At 42.8% G+C, this 19,026-nt stretch overlaps 1 protein-coding gene across 2 annotated transcripts in view; it reads left to right on the plus strand.

The window, feature by feature from the left end:
• The window catches only part of GABRA5 (gamma-aminobutyric acid type A receptor subunit alpha5), a 103,508-nt gene that overhangs the window by 65,178 nt on the left and 19,304 nt on the right, over positions 1–19,026 (plus strand). Inside the window, exon 9 of one of the 2 annotated variants that reach the window (XM_067755794.1) lies at positions 10,473–10,517. The exons of the other annotated variant lie outside the window; for it this stretch is intronic. Coding sequence (XP_067611895.1) covers positions 10,473–10,517 — 45 coding nt within the window. The remainder of the gene's footprint in view (positions 1–10,472; positions 10,518–19,026) is intronic. 2 annotated transcript variants of the gene reach the window in all.

Below are 19,026 nucleotides of genomic sequence, written 5' to 3' on the forward strand. Positions count from 1 at the left end.
GGATGTTAAAGGAGATACTGGTAAGGGCTCAGAAAGAAAAAAGAGAGCTAGAGAGAAACCTTTCTTCTTCTTAGAGAATACCCAAAGAATCATGAACAAAATGCTGGTTGAAACTTGGATGTTAAAGGTCTTCTGGTGAGGTCTCAGGCAGAAATGTGGGACAGATTATTGGAAAGTGGAGGAAAGCTGCTGCTTGTTATGAACTGGCAAAGCACTTGACTACAATGTGTTCCAGTGTTTTGTGGAAGGTAGGCCTTATGAACAATGAAATTGGTTATTTAGTTGAGAAGATTTCTAAGGAAAGTGCTGGAGGAGTGGCTTGGTTCCTCTTGACAGCTTAATAGTAAAATGTGAAAGGCAAGAGCTGAATTAAAGAAGGAATTGTTAAGACAAAAAATGAAAAAAAAAAAACCCCAGAACTTAAAGATTTGGAAAATTCTCATACTCATATTGCAAAAAAAGAGGAAGTTTCTTCAGGAGAGAACACCAAATAAAAAGGTTACCCATGGTGTTATTGGCCATCTCAACAGAAGGCAGGTAGAAAGACCCCAAAGGCAATTCAGAGACCATCAGGACTGCCAGTCCCACCCCAGGTGCAGAGTGCACAGGCCCAGGGGGCCAGATGGCCTCCAATTGGGCTTCAAAGGGCAGGGCTAGCAGAGCCCTGGGTGCCACGCCTTGCAGGGCAATGGGCATGAATCTGCTGCCTCAGAACATTGAACCAAGGAGAATTATTCTCAAGCCTTAAGATCTAACGGAACTCGCCCTGCTAGGTTTTGGACTTGCTTGGGACTTGTCACTCCTTATTTCCTTCCACATTCTCCCTTTTGGAACGGGAATGTCTATCTTATACCCATCCCACCATCGTATTTTGGAAGCAAATAACTTGTTTCACAAGTTCACAGCTGGAGAGGAATTTTGCCTCAGGATGAATTGAGTCTAGATAATATTTAGATGAGACTTTTGACCTTAGATGCTAGAGTTGATGCTTGGAATGAGTTAAGACTTTGGGGATACTGGGATGAAATGAATGTATTTTGCATGTGAGAAGGACATGAATTTTGTGGGGCCAGTGGTAGAACACTATGGACTGAATTATGTACCCCCAAAATTCATATTTTGAAACCCTAATCTCTATTGTTACTGTATTTGAACATAGAGCCTTTGTAATTAAAGTTAATTGAAGTCATAAAGGTAGAACCCTCATCTGATAGGATTGATGCCTTTATAAGCAAAGGAGGAGAGAAATCTCTCTCTGTCTCCACATGCATGCAATGAAGAAAGGCCATGTGAGAACACAGCGAGAAGGCAGCCCTCTGTAAGCCAAGACAAGAGTCTTCACCAGAAATTGAATCTGCTAACATCTTGGTCTTGGACTTTCCAGCCTCCAGAACTGTGAGAAAATAAATTTTGATTGTTTAAGCCAATCAGTCTATGGTATTTTGTTATGGTAGCCCAAGCAGACCAATACAAGTGCTAAAACTTCTTTTTGGTTTTTCTTTCTCTCTTCTGTTTCTTTGCTGAGACTTTCTATTCTTTCACTTGTTTCAGGCATGTTTGTAATTGGTTGTTGCAACATCTTATGGTGGCTGCTTCAAAAATTCTTTTTTTAAAAGGATTTTTAAAAAGTAATTTTTTAAAAGGTAATTCTGACATCTCTGTCTTATTTTCTTTGGCATCTATTGATTTTTTAAAAAATTCAGTTTGATCTTCCTGGTTGTTGTTAGGACACATTTTTTTTATTGGAACCTGGACATTTTATGTATTATGTTATGACAATCTGGATTTTATTGAAACCTTCTGTTTTAGCTAGATTTTTAAAACCACTGCTCTGGCAGGGAAAGGTGCAGCACAGCCTCATTACTGCCAGGTGGGCTTCCCTTCAGCCTCCACTGACACAGGGATGACTGGGCTCTTGCTCCTGCTGGGTGGACGCGGGACTCCGAGCTCTATACAGGTCTTCACTGACACCATGTGGGGGACGGTGGGCTTGGGGTGGCAGGAGTCTGAGCCTCCACTAAACTTCCTGTGATGCAGCCCCAGCAAGGAGCAGGAGGACATGCTCCTACTGATTAGGGTGGGAGTCCAGGCTCCCCAGTTGGCCTCTAGCCCACTACAGAGAATTGGCATCAGTGCTGCCCAGCAAGGATGAAAGCCCTGCTCCCTTGTGTTGGACCTTTGCTGATACCTGCTGAGTGTGAAAGCCTAGGCTCTCCACTCTCTTTGCTGGCCTGGGGTGGGGTAGGGCAACATCTTTTCGGTGGTATTTGACTGGAGTCGGGTGATATTTTCTGTCTTTATAGGCTGACCCTTTCCTGCTCCTTTCATGTGGTGTCCAGAGTTAATAGTTGTTACCTACTAACAGCAACTCAGCCGTTACTGGCAAGGAACTTCCTTCGATTCTGAGGGTTTCCTTTTATATTGCTTCTATAATTCCAAAGGGATTTGGGGGATTAGGAGAAATAAGTATGTGTGATGAGCCAAAAATTAAGTTGGATGGGAATAATTCATTTTTTTCAAACTATGATCTTCAAACGCCATGGAGAGATAAAACATACATTTATTTTGGGGAAGTAGTGTAATGGAAAGGGACTCTCACTAGGATTTATTTAAACCACTTACTGCCATCGGATAGCTGTGCACATCAGTAGTTGGGACAAAGCCTTCAAAAGATCCCTAGGGCACCTCACTTGGGAATCACTGATTCATGTCTCTAAGAGGAAAATGAGTTGTGTAACTTAAAATTATGCTACTCTTTGTACCTGAAAATTATGCTCTTCATTTGATCAAAGGTAAAAAACACTAAAAGTCAAAGACTGTTATTTTTTCATCATTAGTTAAATAAATTCAAGTCAATGTGATATTCAGATTTAATGGCAATGGTGTGCAGGGCAGGAGCACAAAAGCAATTTTTGGTGAAAAAAAGTATGTGAGCTTTTAACCCTTCTTCATATCATCTCATATTCAACAACTCACCAGCTGCAGTTATATCATTTATCATATTCAAAGCTAAAATATGCATCTGATAGGATCTTTTCATTTCAACATTCAACCAAACAAAACAAGATCAATTTATATATATATATATGTATATATATATACACATATATAAATTTATTCATTTCTTGAACTCCATAGAGAGACAAAACCAATATAACCATTTCTTCAACTCAGTAGAGATATTGAACTCTCATGCCAAATTTCTTTTTATCTGCCTGATACTTGAAGACTGGTTTGAAATAGATGAGATCGCTTATTTATATTTGCTCTTATTATCTTTACTATGATATACAAGGCAGTTTAAAAGATTTTCCTGATATATCATGTTTGCATACAATTGATCAAGAGCTACAAAACTGCATAAACTTCACCTTTCCTCAGCTTGTATGGTTTCAGCTCAGGACTTAATAGGTTTAAGAGAAGAAATGCTATTCAATGAAGTGTTTTTCTTACTTGTCTTTCATCTTTTGGATTTACTAAAAATAGCTGCTTGGCCAAGTAGTTCACTTCTACCATCAGCATCAGAGTCTGCAGAGGCTAAATGTGATAGTATAATGAGTTTCAAATTACCCAATCCAACAGTTCTCTGCTATTAGGAGACAAAGCAATGCAAACAGTCGTCATTATTCTAACGAGCCACATGCTCTGGCTTCTCTAATGCAGAGCTGGATTAACAGACATTTCTGTTATTCCTATCTCCTCTCTCAAGAATTCAAACAGTTGTTGAAATTAGCCCTGGCTTATAGATGGATACTTCCCAGTACATAAGGAAATTCCTTAAATATAATGGCATGGCTTACATTTGGAAGCAAATGCTTAAACAAATCAAGACCATTTAGAAAAGAAAAAAAAACAATTTTTTTGTTAATTTTATTTGTGAAATGGTGCCTTAAGTATTAGATTAAGTCATGAGAAAACATCTGGATTCATGAAAATATATTCTATATTAGACATGGACACTGTTTCGGTGGATCTCCAGTAGAGAGAATTTCAGACCGTCGAGGGTAGATGTCATGGCGGTAACCTGTCAGCGCATTCAGACATGTGGGATTACACCTCCGCTCCTGCCTTGGTCATGCCCAATACGGAGAGACTCAGCTCACCTGTTGGTGGTCTAGAGCGCAGGTTTCGGAGTGCCTGATGTGAGGTCTTAGAAATACATTGAAGTTTTGTCTGTGTTGTGCGTTAGTTACCCTTGATTACTATCAGCTATGTCGGGTGTGCTCTGCCCTCAGCACTCTGCTAGGTGCAGTGAGAAAAAGAAGCTTGACCGGTGCTCAAGGAGCTGATGATGGACATGTTAGATAATCAGGTTAAAACCCTTGTGAAACTGAAGGCCATTTGGGGAACCTCCTCATAGGGTCATATTTTGAACTGAGCCTGGAAGGATTTGGATAGAAGAAGGCATAATGGAAATAAGGACAAAACACAAATGACAGGTGATCAGTTAGTGGAGGACACCCTTTGGGGAAGTGACAGGACAGTGTTACAACCCAGATAGGAAGGGCCTTAAATCCCAAAGTGTAAAAGTAGTAGGCAGAGCAGTGATGTTGTGGAGTAAGGGATGTACTGAAATCACTAGTTTGGAAGTGAAACCAAGCACTTGGAATGCCATGAAGCAGTAGAAGTGATGAGAGCTGAGAGCAGGGTGGTGGCTGGTGTGACAAGTGGATTTTGAGATGGACTTTGGGCGTGTGTATAAGAGTCAAAGATGGCATCATGATTTTAAGACCAGGTGACTTGGAAAATACTATTTTCTATGAGAAATTGGAAGTAATTGGAAGGAGCTGCTGATTTGAATGTATAAAAAGCTAATCAGTTTATGAGAGTGTAAGAAAGTGCATGGAGGGATTTCCTCCTCATACTCCCGGCCTTTGACCTGCCTCTCACTCTTCTTCACAAAGGAAGCAGCTTTTCTGCTGGGAGGGTGACAGTCCTTTGTCCTTCTTTCCTGATTTGACCCATTTAAGTCTATAGACACAGTGAGCACGGTCTCTTGACTCTCCCTCAGACCAGCCGGGACAGTGACCCCAAGTAATTTTACAAGGACCTGACTGTGGGGTGGTGATGGGCCATGTGACTAGCAAATCTCAGGCTTCCAGTGTCGCTTCCTGGGTAACAGGGCAGCAGTGTTATCTGTTCATCTCCATCTGCAGAGAGCTGCACTCACTTCCCAGTTGATTCTGGGCAAGGAAAGTGGCCTGGCAAAGCCCCACTGATCTAATTGTTACCTGCTTAATTGAAAGCAGGGATATTGGTTGTGCAATAGGCCATTAGAAATAACGTAACCACAGACATTTATATGTTACACATTTTCTAATTTAGATTATGGAATCAATGTGTCAGGTATTGACTTGGTTTTCAGCTCAAGAGACTGAGACTCGGTACCATTGAAGATGGGCAGGTCACGCAGGTGATGGGTGGTGAGGTCACCTGGGGAAGGTACTCAGCCCGTTCCCACCTCCAGTTTTAGAAGAGGGAGGAAGGCTGAGGACATGGGTGTCAGAGAACTCAAATCCTGTACGTTTTGCAAATCACCAAAATTCCAATTACATCCTAACCTGCATTTCTTCTAATGCCAAAGGCAGTGAATGCATAGAGTAAAAGAGGTTTCCTCACTGGTTACTGGCAGTTCCTGGGTGTCCAAGCAGCCTGTCAGATAAGACTAACCAGTGGTCCTCACACACTGGGTTTGCTTTTGACAGACAATTAGAAAGTGAATTCATGTAGAAAGATCTTCTCATAAGACTGGATTTGACACCAAGCAAAACTTCTTTCCAACCTATGGCTATGTTTCTTACAGCTACTATTTATTTATAACTGTGTGTCAGGCATGTGCTAAATACTTGACATTCATGAATACACTTTACCCTTAAGCACCCCTAGGTGTTTCCCTCAATCTGCAGATGAGGAAGTAGAACTTTGAGCGTAAAGAGGTTGTCGAAGATCATCCCATAGTGAAGGTCAGACATGTTTCTCTCGTAGTTAGGCAAAAACTCATCACTTCTAAAAGGCCTTGGAAATAAGGGGTTGATGTGCCATTGTGGCCTTTTATTCAGGATTTGCAGTGCCAGAAGTGGACAGACAGGAAGTGTCAACCCAGGGACAGAGCTGCTCTGAAAGCAGTGATGAATTCCCAAGTTAGTTGTGGATGAAAATGTTTCAAACCTTCTTGCCTGGCTCCGCTGATGTGTGGTTGGAGAAAGGCAAGCATTATGTTTCTGGAGCTCTAAATCATGACAGATGATGGCAACATGGCAAACTTGATAGCCTTCTTTACTGTCGTCCCCAGGTAAGAGATGGGCTGCCACACCTCTGACACACAGAGAAGAATTTAGTGTTGCTAAACGCCCAAGCAGAAAGGCACATGAGTGCCTCATTTATTCCCATCCTTAATTTGATGGCAGAGCAGAACTCACGGTGTTGAACTGACGTGCCGGAGGCCGCGCTGCCTCTCGTTGCTGCTGTTATCAATGCCATTAACATCATCAATATCAATAGGCCATTTAATATTTACAGTTTGAAAAACCAGAGGATATGAATTATTAATATACATTGTAGGTGACATTCATACATCACTCTGTGATTTCAAGTAACTTTGATCTAGTTATAATTATTATTTTATTGGGTCCTTATTGTAAGATAAGTATTATTATCCACCCCCACCCCACCCCCCACCAACAATGGAGAAAGAGGCTTGGAGGACGGGTGCCCAGAGAGCCTGCAGGTAACAGAGCCAACCTCTCCCAGCCACTGATCCCTGCAGGACAGACACGCTTCCCTGGTCAGTGCGCCTCTTAGCCCCAGAGCTCAAGGACAGCCACCCCCAGTCCCACTGAGGAGAGTGATGCCCAGCCTGCAGTCAGGACCGTGTCCCCAGCAGTCCAGTCTGCACGCCCACCTCTGTGCCTCCACCACCCCACAGGTCCCACCTGCATCCCCACATTCTCAGTCGACGTCCCTCCAGGCCACCCGAGGGGTCACCTGCCCCACTCTCCCAAATGCCTCATTCGTCCCGAATGTCCTCCCTCTTCAGTGTGTTGCCAGCTCTTTGCCCTCTTTCCCGTCTTCCTTGAGGATGCTGGGCACTGAGTAGGTAGCTCCATGGCGGAGGGGGAGGGGGAGAGGGGAAGCATAGTTTTCTGTGCTCCGTACTCTTTTTATTTTTTTCTATTTCTTTTTTTATTGAGGTATAATTGACATATAACATTATTTCAGGTGTACAACATAATGAATTTTTTAACATAGTTTTACATCTTTATTGGAGTATAATTGCTTTACAATGGTGTGTTAGTCTCTGCATTATAACAAAGTGAATCAGTTATACATATACATATGTTCCCATATGTCTTCCCTCTTGTGTCTCCCTCCCTCCCACCCTCCCTATCCCACCCCTCTAGGTGGTCACAAAGCACCGAGTTGATCTCCCTGTGCTATGCGGCTGCTTCCCTCTAGCTATCTATTTTACGTTTGGTAGTGTATATATATCTGTGCCACTCTCTCACTTTGTCACAGCTTACCCGTCCCCCTCGCAATATCCTCAAGTCCATTCTCTAGTAGGTCTGCCCTACTAGATATTTATTCCCATCTTGCCCCTAGGTTCTTCATGACCATTTTCTTTTTCTTTTTAGATTCCATATATATGTGTTAGCATATGGCATTTCTCGTTTTCTTTCTGACTTACTTCACTCTGTATGACAGACTCTAGGTCCATCCACCTCACTACAAATAACTAAATTCCGTTTCTTTTTATGGCTGAGTAATATCCCATTGTATATATGTGCCACATCTCCTTTATCCATTCATCTGATGATGGACACTTAGGTAGTTTCCATCTCCTGGCTATTGTAAATAGAGCTGCAATGAACATTTTGGTACATGACTCTATTTCAATTATAGTTTTCTCAGGGTATACGCCCAGTAGTGGGATTGCTGGGTCATATGGTAGTTCTATTTATAGTTTTTTAAGGAACCTCCATACTGTTCTCCATAGTGGCTGTACCAATTCACATTCCCACCAGCAGTGCAAGAGTGTTGTTTTCTCCACACCCTCTCCAGCATTTATCGTTTCTAGATTTTTTGATGATGACCATTCTGACCGGTGTGAGATGATATCTCATTGTAGTTTTGATTTGCATTTCTCTAATGATTAATGATGTTGAGCATTCTTTCATGTGTTTGTTGGCAGTCTGTATATCTTCTTTGGAGAAATGTCTATTTAGGTTTTCTGCCCATTTTTGGATTGGGTTGTTTGTTTTTTTGTTATTGAGCTGCATGAGCTGCTTTTAAATTTTGGAGATTAATCCTTTGTCAGTTGCTTCATTTGCAAATATTTTCTCCCATTCTGAGGGTTGTCTTTTGGTCTTGTTTTGGTTTCCTTTGCTTTGCAAAAGCTTTGAAGTTTCATTACATCCCATTTGTTTATTTTTGTTTTTATTTCCATCTCTCTAGGAGGTGGGTCAAATAGGATCTTGCTGTGATTTATATCATAGACTGTTCTGCCTATGTTTAACTCTAAGAGTTTGATAGTGTCTGGCCTTACATTTAGGTCTTTAATCCATTTTGAGTTTACTTTTGTGTATGGTGTTAGGAAGTGATCTATTCTCATTCTTTTAAATGTAGCTGTCCAGTTTTCCCAGCACCACTTATTGAAGAGGCTGTCTTTTTTCCACTGTACATTCCTGCCTCCTTTATCAAAGATAAGGTGACCATATGTGCGTGGGTTTATCTCTAGGCTTTCTATCCTGTTCCATTGATCTATCTTTCTGTTTTTGTGCCACTACCATACTGTCTTGATTACTGTAGCTTTTTAGTATAGTGTGAAGTCACGGAGCCTGATTCCTCCAGCTCTGTTTTTCGTTCTCAATATTGCTTTGACTATTCGGGGTCTTTTGTGTTTCCATACAAATTGTGAAATTTTTTGTTCTAATTCTGTGAAAAATGCCAGTGGTAGTTTGATAGGGATTGCATTGAATCTGTACATTGCTTTGGGTAATAGAGTCATTTTCACAATGTTGATTCTTCCAATCCAAGATCATGGTATATCTCTCCATCTATTTGTATCATCTTTAATTTCTTTCATCACTGTCTTATAATTTTCTGCATACAGGTCTTTTGTCTCCTTAGGTAGGTTTATTCCTAGATATTTTATTCTTTTTGTTGCAATGGTAAGAGGGAGTGTTTTCTTGATATCACTTTCAGATTTTTCATCATTAGTATATAGGAATGCCAGAGATTTCTGTGCATTAATTTTGTATTCTGCTACTTTACCAAATCCATTGATTAGCTCTAGTAGTTTTCTGGTAGCATCTTTAGGATTCTCTATGTATACTATCATGTCATCTGCAAACAGTGACAGCTTTACTTCTTCTTTGCCGATTTAGATTCCTTTTATTCCTTTTCTTCTCTGATTGCTGTGGCTAAAACTTCCAAAACTATGTTGAATAAGAGTGGTGAGAGTGGGCAACCTTGTCTTCCTCCTGATCTCAGTGGAAATGCTTTCATTTTTTCACGATTGAGGATGATGTTGGCTGTGGGTTTGTCATATATGGCCTTTATTATGTTGAGGAAACTTCCCTCTATGCCTACTCTCTGGAGGGTTTGAATGGGTGTTGAATTTTGTCAAAAGCTTTCTCTGCATCTATTGAGATGATCATATGGTTTTAGTCCTTCAATTTGTTAATATGGTGTATCACATTGATTGATTTGCGTATATTTAAGAATCCTTGCATTCCTGGAATAAACCCCACTTGATCATGGTGTATGATCCTTTCAATTGCTGTTGGATTCTGTTTGCAAGTATTTTGTTGAGGATTTTTGCATCTATGTTCATCAGTGATATTGGCCTGTAGTTATATTTCTTTGTGACATCCTTGTCTTGGTATCAGGGTGATGGTGGCCTTGTAGAATGAGTTTGGGAGTGTTCCTCCCTCTGCTATATTCTGGAAGAGTTTGAGAAGGATAGGTGTTAGCTCTTCCCTAAATGTTTGATAGAATTAGCCCGTGAAGCCATCTGGTCCTGGGCTTTTGTTTGTTGGAATATTTTTAATCACAGTTTCAATTTCAGTGCTTGTGATTGGTCTGTTCATATTTTCTATTTCTTCCTGATTCAGTCTTGGCAGGTTGTGCATTTCTAAGCATTTGTCCATTTCTTCCTGGTTCTCCATTTTATTGGCATAGAGTTGCTTGTAGTAATCTCTCATGATCGTTTGTATTTCTGCAGTGTCAGTTGTTACTTCTCCTTTTTCATTTCTAATTCTATTGATTTGAGTCTTCTCCCTTTTTTTCTTGATGACTCTGGCTAATGGTTTATCAATTTTGTTTATCTTCTCAAAGAACCAGCTTTTAGTTTTATTGATCTTTGCTATCATTTCCTTCATTTCTTTTTCATTTATTTCTGATCTGATCTTTATGATTTCTTTCCTTCTTCTAACTTTGGGCTTCTTTTGTTCTTCTTTCTCTAATTGCTTTAGGTGCAAGGTTAAGCTGTTTACTCGAGATGTTTCCTGTTTCTTCTGGTAGGATTGTATTGCTATAGACTTCCCTCTTAGAACTGCTTTTGCTGCATCCCATAGGTTTTGGGTCGTCGTGTCTCCATTGTCATTTGTTTCTAGGTATTTTTTAATTTCCTCTTTGATTTCTTCAGTGATCACTTCGTTATTAAGTCGTGTATTGTTTAGCCTCCATGTGTTTGTATTTTTTACAGATCATTTCCTGTAATTGGTATCTAGTCTCATAGCGTTGTGGTCGGAAAAGATACTTGATACAATTTCAATTTTCTTAAATTTACCAAGGCTTGATTTGTGACCCAAGATATGATCTATCCTGGAGAATGTTCCATGAGCACTTGAGAAAAATGTGTATTCTGTTGTTTTTGGATGGAATGTCCTATAAATATCAACTAAGTCCATCCTGTTTAATGTATCATTTAAAGCTTGTGTTTCCTTATTTATTTTAATTTTGGATGATCTGTCCATTGGTGAAAGTGGAGTGTTAAAGTCCCCTACTATGAATGTGTTACTGTCGATTTCCCCTTTTATGGCTGTTAGTATTTTCCTTATGAACTGGGGTGCTCCTATGTTGGGTGCATAAATTTTAACAACTGTTATATCTTCTTGGATCGATCCCTTGATCATTATGTAGTATCCTTCTTTGTCTCTTCTAATAGTCTTTATTTTAAAGTCTATTTTGTCTGATATGAGAATTGCTACTCCAGCTGTCTTTTGGTTTCCATTTGAATGGAATATCTTTTTCCATCCCCTCACTTTCAGTCTGTATGTGTCTCTAGGTCTGAAGTGGGTCTCTTGTAGACAGCATATATTTGGGTCTTGTTTTTGTATCCATTCAGCCAATCTGTGTCTTTTGGTGGGAGCATTTAATCCATTTACATTTAAGGTAATTATCGATTTGTATGTTCCTATTCCCATTTTCTTAATTGTTTTGGGTTTGTTACTGTAGGTCTTTTCCTTCTCTTGTGTTTCTTGCCTAGAGAAGATCCTTCAGCATTTGTTGTAAAGCTGGTTTGGTGGCACTGAACTCTCTCAGCTTTTACTTGTCTGTAAAGGTTTTAATTTCTCCATCAAATCTGCATGAGATCCTTGCTGGTTAGAGTAATCTTGGTTGTAAGTTTTTCTCTTTCATCAATTTAAATATGTCCTGCCAGTCCCTTCTGGCTTGCAGTTTCTGCTGAAAGATCAGCTGTTAACCTTATGGAGATTCCCTTGTGTATTTTTGCTGTTTTTCACTTGCTGCTTTTAATGTGTTTTCTTTGTATTTAATTTTTGACAGTTTGATTAATTTGTGTCTTGGTGTGTTTCTCCTTGGATTTATCCTGTATGGGATCTCTCTGCTCCCTGGATTTGATTAACTCTTTCCTTTCCCATATTAGGGAAGTTTTCAACTATAATCTCTTCAAATATTTTCTCAGTCCCTTTCTTTTGCTCTTCTTCTTATGGAACCCCTATAATTCGAATGTTGGTTCATTTAATGTTGTCCCACAGGTCTCTGAGACTGTCCTCCGTTCTTTTCATTCTTTTTTCTTTATTCTGCTCTGCAGTAGTAATTTCCACTATTTTATCTTCCAGATCACTTATCCGTTCTTCTGCCTCAGTTATTCTGCTATTTATCCCTTCTAGAGCATTTTTAATTTCATTTATTGTGTTGTTCATCATTGCTTGTTTCTTCTTTAGTTCTTCTAGGTCCTTGTTAAATGTTTTTTGCATTTTTTCTATTCTATTTCCAAGATTTTGGATCATCTTTACTATCATTATTCTGAATTCTTTTTCAGGTATACTACCTATTTCCTCTTCATTTGTTAGGTCTGGTGGGTTTATTATCTTACTCCTTCATTTGCTGTGTGTTTTTCTGTCTTCTCATTTTGCTTATCTTACTGTGTTTGGGGTCTCCTTTTTGCAGGATGCAGGTTCGTATTTCCCATTGTTTTTGGTGTCTGTCCCCAGTGGCTAAAGTTGGTTCAGTGGGTTGTGTAGGCTTCCTGGTGGAGGGGACTAGTGCCTGTGTTCTGGTGGATGAGGCTGGATCTTGTCTATCTGGTGGGCAGGTCCACATCTGGTGGTGTGTTTTGGGTTGTCTGTGGACTTATTTTAGGCATCCTCTTTGCTAATGGGTGCGGTTGTGTTCCTGTCTTGCTAGTTGTTTGGCATAGGGTGTCCAGCACTGTAGCTTGCTGGTCGTTGAGTGAAGCTTGGTGTTGGTGTTGAGATTGATATCTCTGGGAGATTTTCGCTGTTTGATATTACATGGAGCTGGGAGGTCTCTTGTGGACCAGTGTCCTGAAGTTGACTCTCCCACCTAAGAGGCACAGCACTGACTCCTGGCTGGAGCACCAGGAGCCTTTCATCCACGCGGCTCAGTTAAAAGGGAGAAAAAGTCAAAAGAAAGAAAGAAAGAGGATAAAAGAAAATAAAATAAAGTAAGATAAAATAAAATAAAGTGATTAAAATAAAAATATTTATTAAGAAAAAATAATTTTTTTAAATAAAAACAAAACAAAACAAAAAAAACGGATGGATAGAACCCAAGGACAAATGGTGAAAGCAAAGCTATACAGACAAAATCTCACACAGAAGCATACACATACACACTTATAAAAAGAGGGAAAGGGGAAAAAATAATAAATCTTGCTCTCAAAGTCCACCTCCTCAATTTGGGATGATTCGTTGTCTATTCAGGTATTCCACAGATGCATGGTACATCAAGTTGATTGTGGAGATTTAATCCGCTGCTCCTGAGGGTGCTGGGAGAGATTTCCCTTTCTCTTCTTTGTTCGCACAGCTCCCGGGGCTCAGCTTTGGATTTGGCCCCGCCTGTGCGTGTAGGTCGCCGGAGAGCGTCTGTTCTTCGCTCAGACAGGACAGAGTTAAAGGAGCCACTGATTCTGGGGCTCTGGCTCACTCAGGCCAGGGGGAGGGAGGGGCACGATGAGGAGTGAGCCTGCAGCGGCAGCAGCCAGCATGACGTTGCATCAGCCTGGGGTGCGCTGTGCGTTCTCCCGGGGAAGTTGTCCCTGGATCCCAGAACCCTGGCAGTGGCGGGCTGCACAGGTTCCCCATAAGGGAGGTGTGGATAGTGACCTATGCTCACACACAGGTTTCTTAGTGGCAGCAGCAGCAGCGTTAGCGTCTCATGCCCGTCTCTGGGGTCCGCGCTGTTAGCCGCAGCTTGCGCCAGTCTCTGGAGCTCCTTTAAGCAGCACTCTTAATCCCCTCTCCTCGCGCACCAGGAAACAAAGAGGGAAGAAAAAGTCTCTTGCCTCTTCGGCAGCTCCAGACTTTTCCCCAGACTCCCTCCCGGCTAGCCGTGGTGCACTAAACCCCCCTGCAGGCTGTGTTCACACCGCCAACCTCAGTCCTCTCCCTGCGCTCCCACCGAAGCCTGAGCCTCAGCTCGCAGCCCCGCCCACCTCCACGGCTGAGCAGACAAGCCTCTCGGGCTAGTGAGTGCTGGTCGGCACCGATCCTCTTTGCGGGAATCTCTCCGCTTTGCTCTCTGCACCTCTGTTGTTGTGCTCTCCTCCGCGGCTCCGAAGCTTCCCCCTCCGCCACCTGCAGTCTCCACCCGCGAAGGGGCTTCCTAGTGTGTGGAAACCTTTCCTCCTTCACAGCTCCCTCCCACTGGTGCAGGTCCCGTCCTTATTCTCATGTCTCTGTTTATTCTTTTTTCTTTTGCCCTACCCAGGTACTTGGGATGTTTCTTGCCTTTTGGGAGGTCTGAGGTCTTCTGCCAGCGTTCAGTAGGTGTTCTGTAGGAGTTGTTCCACGTGTAGATGTATTTCTGATGTATCTGTTGGGAGGAAGGTGATCTCCGTGTCTTACTCTTCCGCCATATTCCCCTGGCCTCCCCCGTACTCTCTTTAGATACATGTCTGCGCTCCCAGTCTTTTCTGACTCTCAGAACTGCCCTGGTCACTGAGACCTATTGTCCCAAGGTTTGAGCTTCTTTTTCTTTTTGAGTTTTGGGATTCACCTTTTCCAACCCACTCACATCTTCCAGGGGTTATGGGGGCCCCCTTAACTCTTTTGGCCAGGGTACAGACTCACAGCCCACGTGTGGATTGGGACTGGAGTGGGGGTTGTTAGTGGGACATTGGCAGCCCTCCTCACTGCAAATGTAGCCGGGAAGGGGGAGGCCAGCTTCACAGTGCAGCGGCTCTGCCTGCTATGAGGCAGAGGAGCTGGGGGAAGATGCAGGACAGTGGCACAGGACAACAGGAGCACAAGCTGCCTGAGACAGTCTGGGGACTGCCAGGAGATGCTGCCTCATCACCATGTACTGTCCACTCCATACTCACAGCCCCAGCTAGAATCCAGTGTGGCCACTCTGCTCAAGTCCATGTCTCAGTACCACGGCCCTTCAATATTCAGGGTCCTGTAAGCATCTAAATAATAGGAAGATAGAAATCTCATGTCTTTTATGGGGAACTCAGGGCACCATCCAAGTCTCAGCATATGCCTGGTGGTGTCTGTGACCAGACACTTAGAAAGCAGCTTGCCAGGGTGGAGCACATCGTCAGGCCTCACCTCCCTCATCCCCAGCCATGTTCCCCCAGTAGAGAAGGGACATTACGGCAGAATGCACTGTGTTGGGTAACTCCAGTGCTGTCCGTGTGAAATCAACACTTCTGTAATACCTGAAACTTGGAAATGGAAGGTCATGCTAATTTAAAAAAAAGTGACAAGAACAGTCAACCTCCACCTGCTGTGTAAGTCAAGTGTAGCATCCATGTTATTCCATTGACTGCTGTAGCTGGTCTACTCTATTTACGTCCTTCTATTTCATGTCTTACTAATATGCAGATGAACATTGGAATCATGTCACTAATTCTCAGGGTTCTGACCACCCCCTCGCCGAGCAGCCTTCTGATAAGTTGGGATCCCATATGGCTTTGCTCAGAGACAGGTTACACTGGTTATTGGAACCATGTTGAGTAACACACATCTGGAGGGAGAATGTCTAGCACAAGAAAGAAAGTGATACAACTTCACTGAAAGATATTTCAACCTAGAAGAATACTTTGTGTTGCTCTCAGCTCATACATTAGCAGTCAGAAATGCTCTGTGACTGAGAATGCCTGGGGTGCTCATCTGGGCCCATACTACCCATGGCGGCCCCTCAGACATTCCCTGACCAGAGGCAACGCTGAGGCTGGACTGGCCTTTGTGGTTCCTATGATGATTGCAAGGCATTCTCAGCAACAACCACCAGGGAACTTTGAAAAAACAAGGCTTATTACTCAGAGCTCTCAGAGGGTACACAGCACGCCCAGGGCCACACAGCACTGTCACGGGTAAGGGAGAGAGAAAGAGCGCAGACCCAGGGCTCTACCCTTATTGGGGTCCAGGGTGGGGTGCTTAGGGTTTCACCAGTTCAATCTTTATTGGCAAATTTAAAACATAAGAACAGGAATTAGGCACTCTAACTAGGGAGAAGTGGGGTCATCAAATGACCAGTTATCTAGGTCACCTTGGGCTTTCTAGAAGGGGAACTGCATGGGTGGACCTGCCCTTTATCTAGTAGTGTAGCTGGGAACATGCCTATGTGAGGTGGATGCCTTTTAAATAGTTGCCTCGGCAATGGAAAGCTTAATGCCAGGCACTTACATTACAATCAAAAAGGCTTACTGTCAGGCACTTTCACTCCAAAGACCTAAATACATATCAAGTCTGTGATAAAAAGACTCAATACCATAAGATGTCATGTGTCCCCAATCTGTAATCTATAGATCCAATTCATGGCCAACATAAATTTCATCAGAGTATTTTTGGGAAAGCCTGATGAGCGGATTCTAACATGTATATGGATGAGCAGAGGACCAAGAACAGCCAGGGCCCCATGAAGAAGAAAAGCTGGCACCTCGCCCTTCCAGCTGTTCTTGTCTAGAATTCTAAAGTCTGCGTAGTTAAGACAGGGGAGATTGAAATTGGAGTAGAAAAAAGGAGCAGAACAGAGAATCCCGCAAGAGAGAGCCCATGCCTGATGGAGACCTTACTTGTCAGAACAGGCCCTGCAAGTACGTGGGTGGGAGGGACAGCTTAATGATTTCGGTGGCAGCACCAAAAACCACATGGAGAAGATCTGATTGGATACTTATGTAGGAAAATATATACAGAAGTCAACTGTCTGTGATCAAGGCCCTAATGGTTAAAGATGGAGCATTCCAGCTTTGATACTACATGTGTAACATCAGGAAGGCCTCCGAAATAAGATGCAGAAAGATTAAAAGGTTGATAAATTTGACTAACTTAACATACCATTTATCAAAAAATTTTTAAAAAAATGAACAAAGTGAAATAGCCACAAACTTGAAGAAGATATTTGCAACACATGGAGCAAAAAAAATATGTATATCAGAATATATTTGAAAACATGAATCAAATGGGTAAAAAACACAAAACAGATTTCACAAAGAAAACATAGGCAAGGCAAAAAAAGCCCCTTTGTTTAGTGATGTCTGCCCAGAAGGTACAACTACAAAGCAAACAATGCAATGATTATCATAAAGTTCAGAATACCACCTGTGGGGAGAAAGTGAGCCTTTGGTGAGTCGTGCGCCTAGAAGGTTCTGACGTTTTCCTCTGTGTTAAGCTCAATGTTTGCTACATACATGCTTGTTTTATTATTTTCCAAGTGTTACGTATACTCTTTTGCACATAAAGCAAGAATAAGGAAGTGATGTGCACTAGCAAAGAAACTCCCACACTTAGTGGGAACACGGCTCATTACTAACGTGACCTCTTCTGGCTCCTTCTGTGGAAACCTCATCACGCGTGTAGTCCTGCTTGTCTGCCTCAGCAGTGGCCACACCAGGAGCCCATTTGCAGTGCCGGGCACCAGCTCTGCCTGGTGGAGTCCCGGAGCCTGCTGTCCTGCTTAGGGATGCCTTCCCTGCCAGCCCATCCCATCTCCTGAGACGTCTGCAGAGGCCTCCCTGTGAGGGTACATGGGTTCTGTTCCATCTGGAGTTGGCGTCAGGCTGCGAGCCAAGCACACAGCCTTGTCCAGAAGGCATTGGGTGCTGTGTGTGGCAGCTGGGAAGATACAGAGGCGGGTGTGCAGGTTTACCTTCAGGGCCCTCAAGAGCCATGGGGAACACTTGAGCTCCCCTGTTCCTTAAAGCCAACTGCTCCTCTGGAAGTGCTCTTGCTGAGGTGAACAGATGCCACGAGGCCCCGAGGCCACTTCTCAGCTGTCGTCTGAAGCCTGTGACACAAGCCCCTGCGAAGCACACTCCCCATGTCCTCCCACTGCAGTGGCCGCTGCTCCAGTGGCTCTGCAGCTCCCTCCTCACCTTCCCAACCTCTAGGCCCTGCAGCACCCTCCCCTCCACCAACATTCACTCTGCAGGTGACCCTGTCACCAGCCCCTGCTTCAAGTGACATCTGTGTGCCGATGCCTCAAGAAGTCACATCCTCACCAGGGACCAATCCCATGAACTCCTGACTTGTGTGGCCCACTGTCTGCTCAGCATCCCGAGGAGACCTCTCATAGGCCTCTCAACTCTGAAATGTCAGCACCTGAATGCTGCTGTTTCCTCAGAAGCTGGGTTGTTCCAGAATCTTTGCCATCCTAGAGTACAAATGAGCCATCCAGATGCCTGGTTTGGTCACCCTCTTCCTCTCACAGCTCACATCTGATTTGTTAGCTGATTGGATGACCCTTTCCTTTAAAATGTATCCCTATTTTCTCCTCTTTTTACCACTTCCAGCCACTATCATCTTTCACCTGAATTATTTTAATATTGCCCTAAGCACTCTCCTGTTTCTGTTCTTTCCCCCCCTGCATTCTAGTCTCCTGTTTCAGCCAGATGGGTCCTTTTACAGCATGAACTAGGCTATGTCACTTACTTGCTTATCCCCGCCCCTGCCTTCCTGGCTAGCTCAGAGTAAAAGGCAAAGGCCTTAAATAGCCTTGAGGCAACGTTTATGTAGTCTTTTCCTCTGCCCTCTGCTGTCTACCCTGTCCAGCCACACTGCCCACCTGCCTTCTCCTCAGGCATTGTAGGCACACTCTTGCCCCAGGACATGTGCACTTGCAGTGCCCTTTTCTGGGATACATGTCCTTCTGACAACCACGTGGCAGGCTCCTGCACAGCCCTTGGGTCTCTTAAGTTATGCCTTCCCAGATTACCTTATTTAAAATAGCACCTCTTTCCTCTTCATAGCTTATATTTCTCCATAGCACTTACTACCACCTCACATGTAACATGTCTTATGTATATTTGTCTCCTTCCTCTGGGAGAGAGTCTTCTGTTTATCAGTCCATCTACCTGTTCCAGTTTTCTACTGCCATGACAAATTATCACAAACTTAGCAATTTAACTGAAGCAACACGTTTATTAAGTAACCTTATTGTAGTGATCATTTTGCAATATGTATCAATACATATATAAAATCATGATGCTGTACACTTTAAACTTATACAATGATACATGTTAATTATATCTCAATAATCAAAAACGTGTTATCTTACAGTTCTGTAGGTCAGAATACAGTGGATTTGCCTAGTGTT

Source organism: Pseudorca crassidens, chromosome 1 (assembly GCF_039906515.1).
Source record: "Pseudorca crassidens isolate mPseCra1 chromosome 1, mPseCra1.hap1, whole genome shotgun sequence".
Lineage (NCBI taxonomy): Eukaryota > Metazoa > Chordata > Mammalia > Artiodactyla > Delphinidae > Pseudorca > Pseudorca crassidens.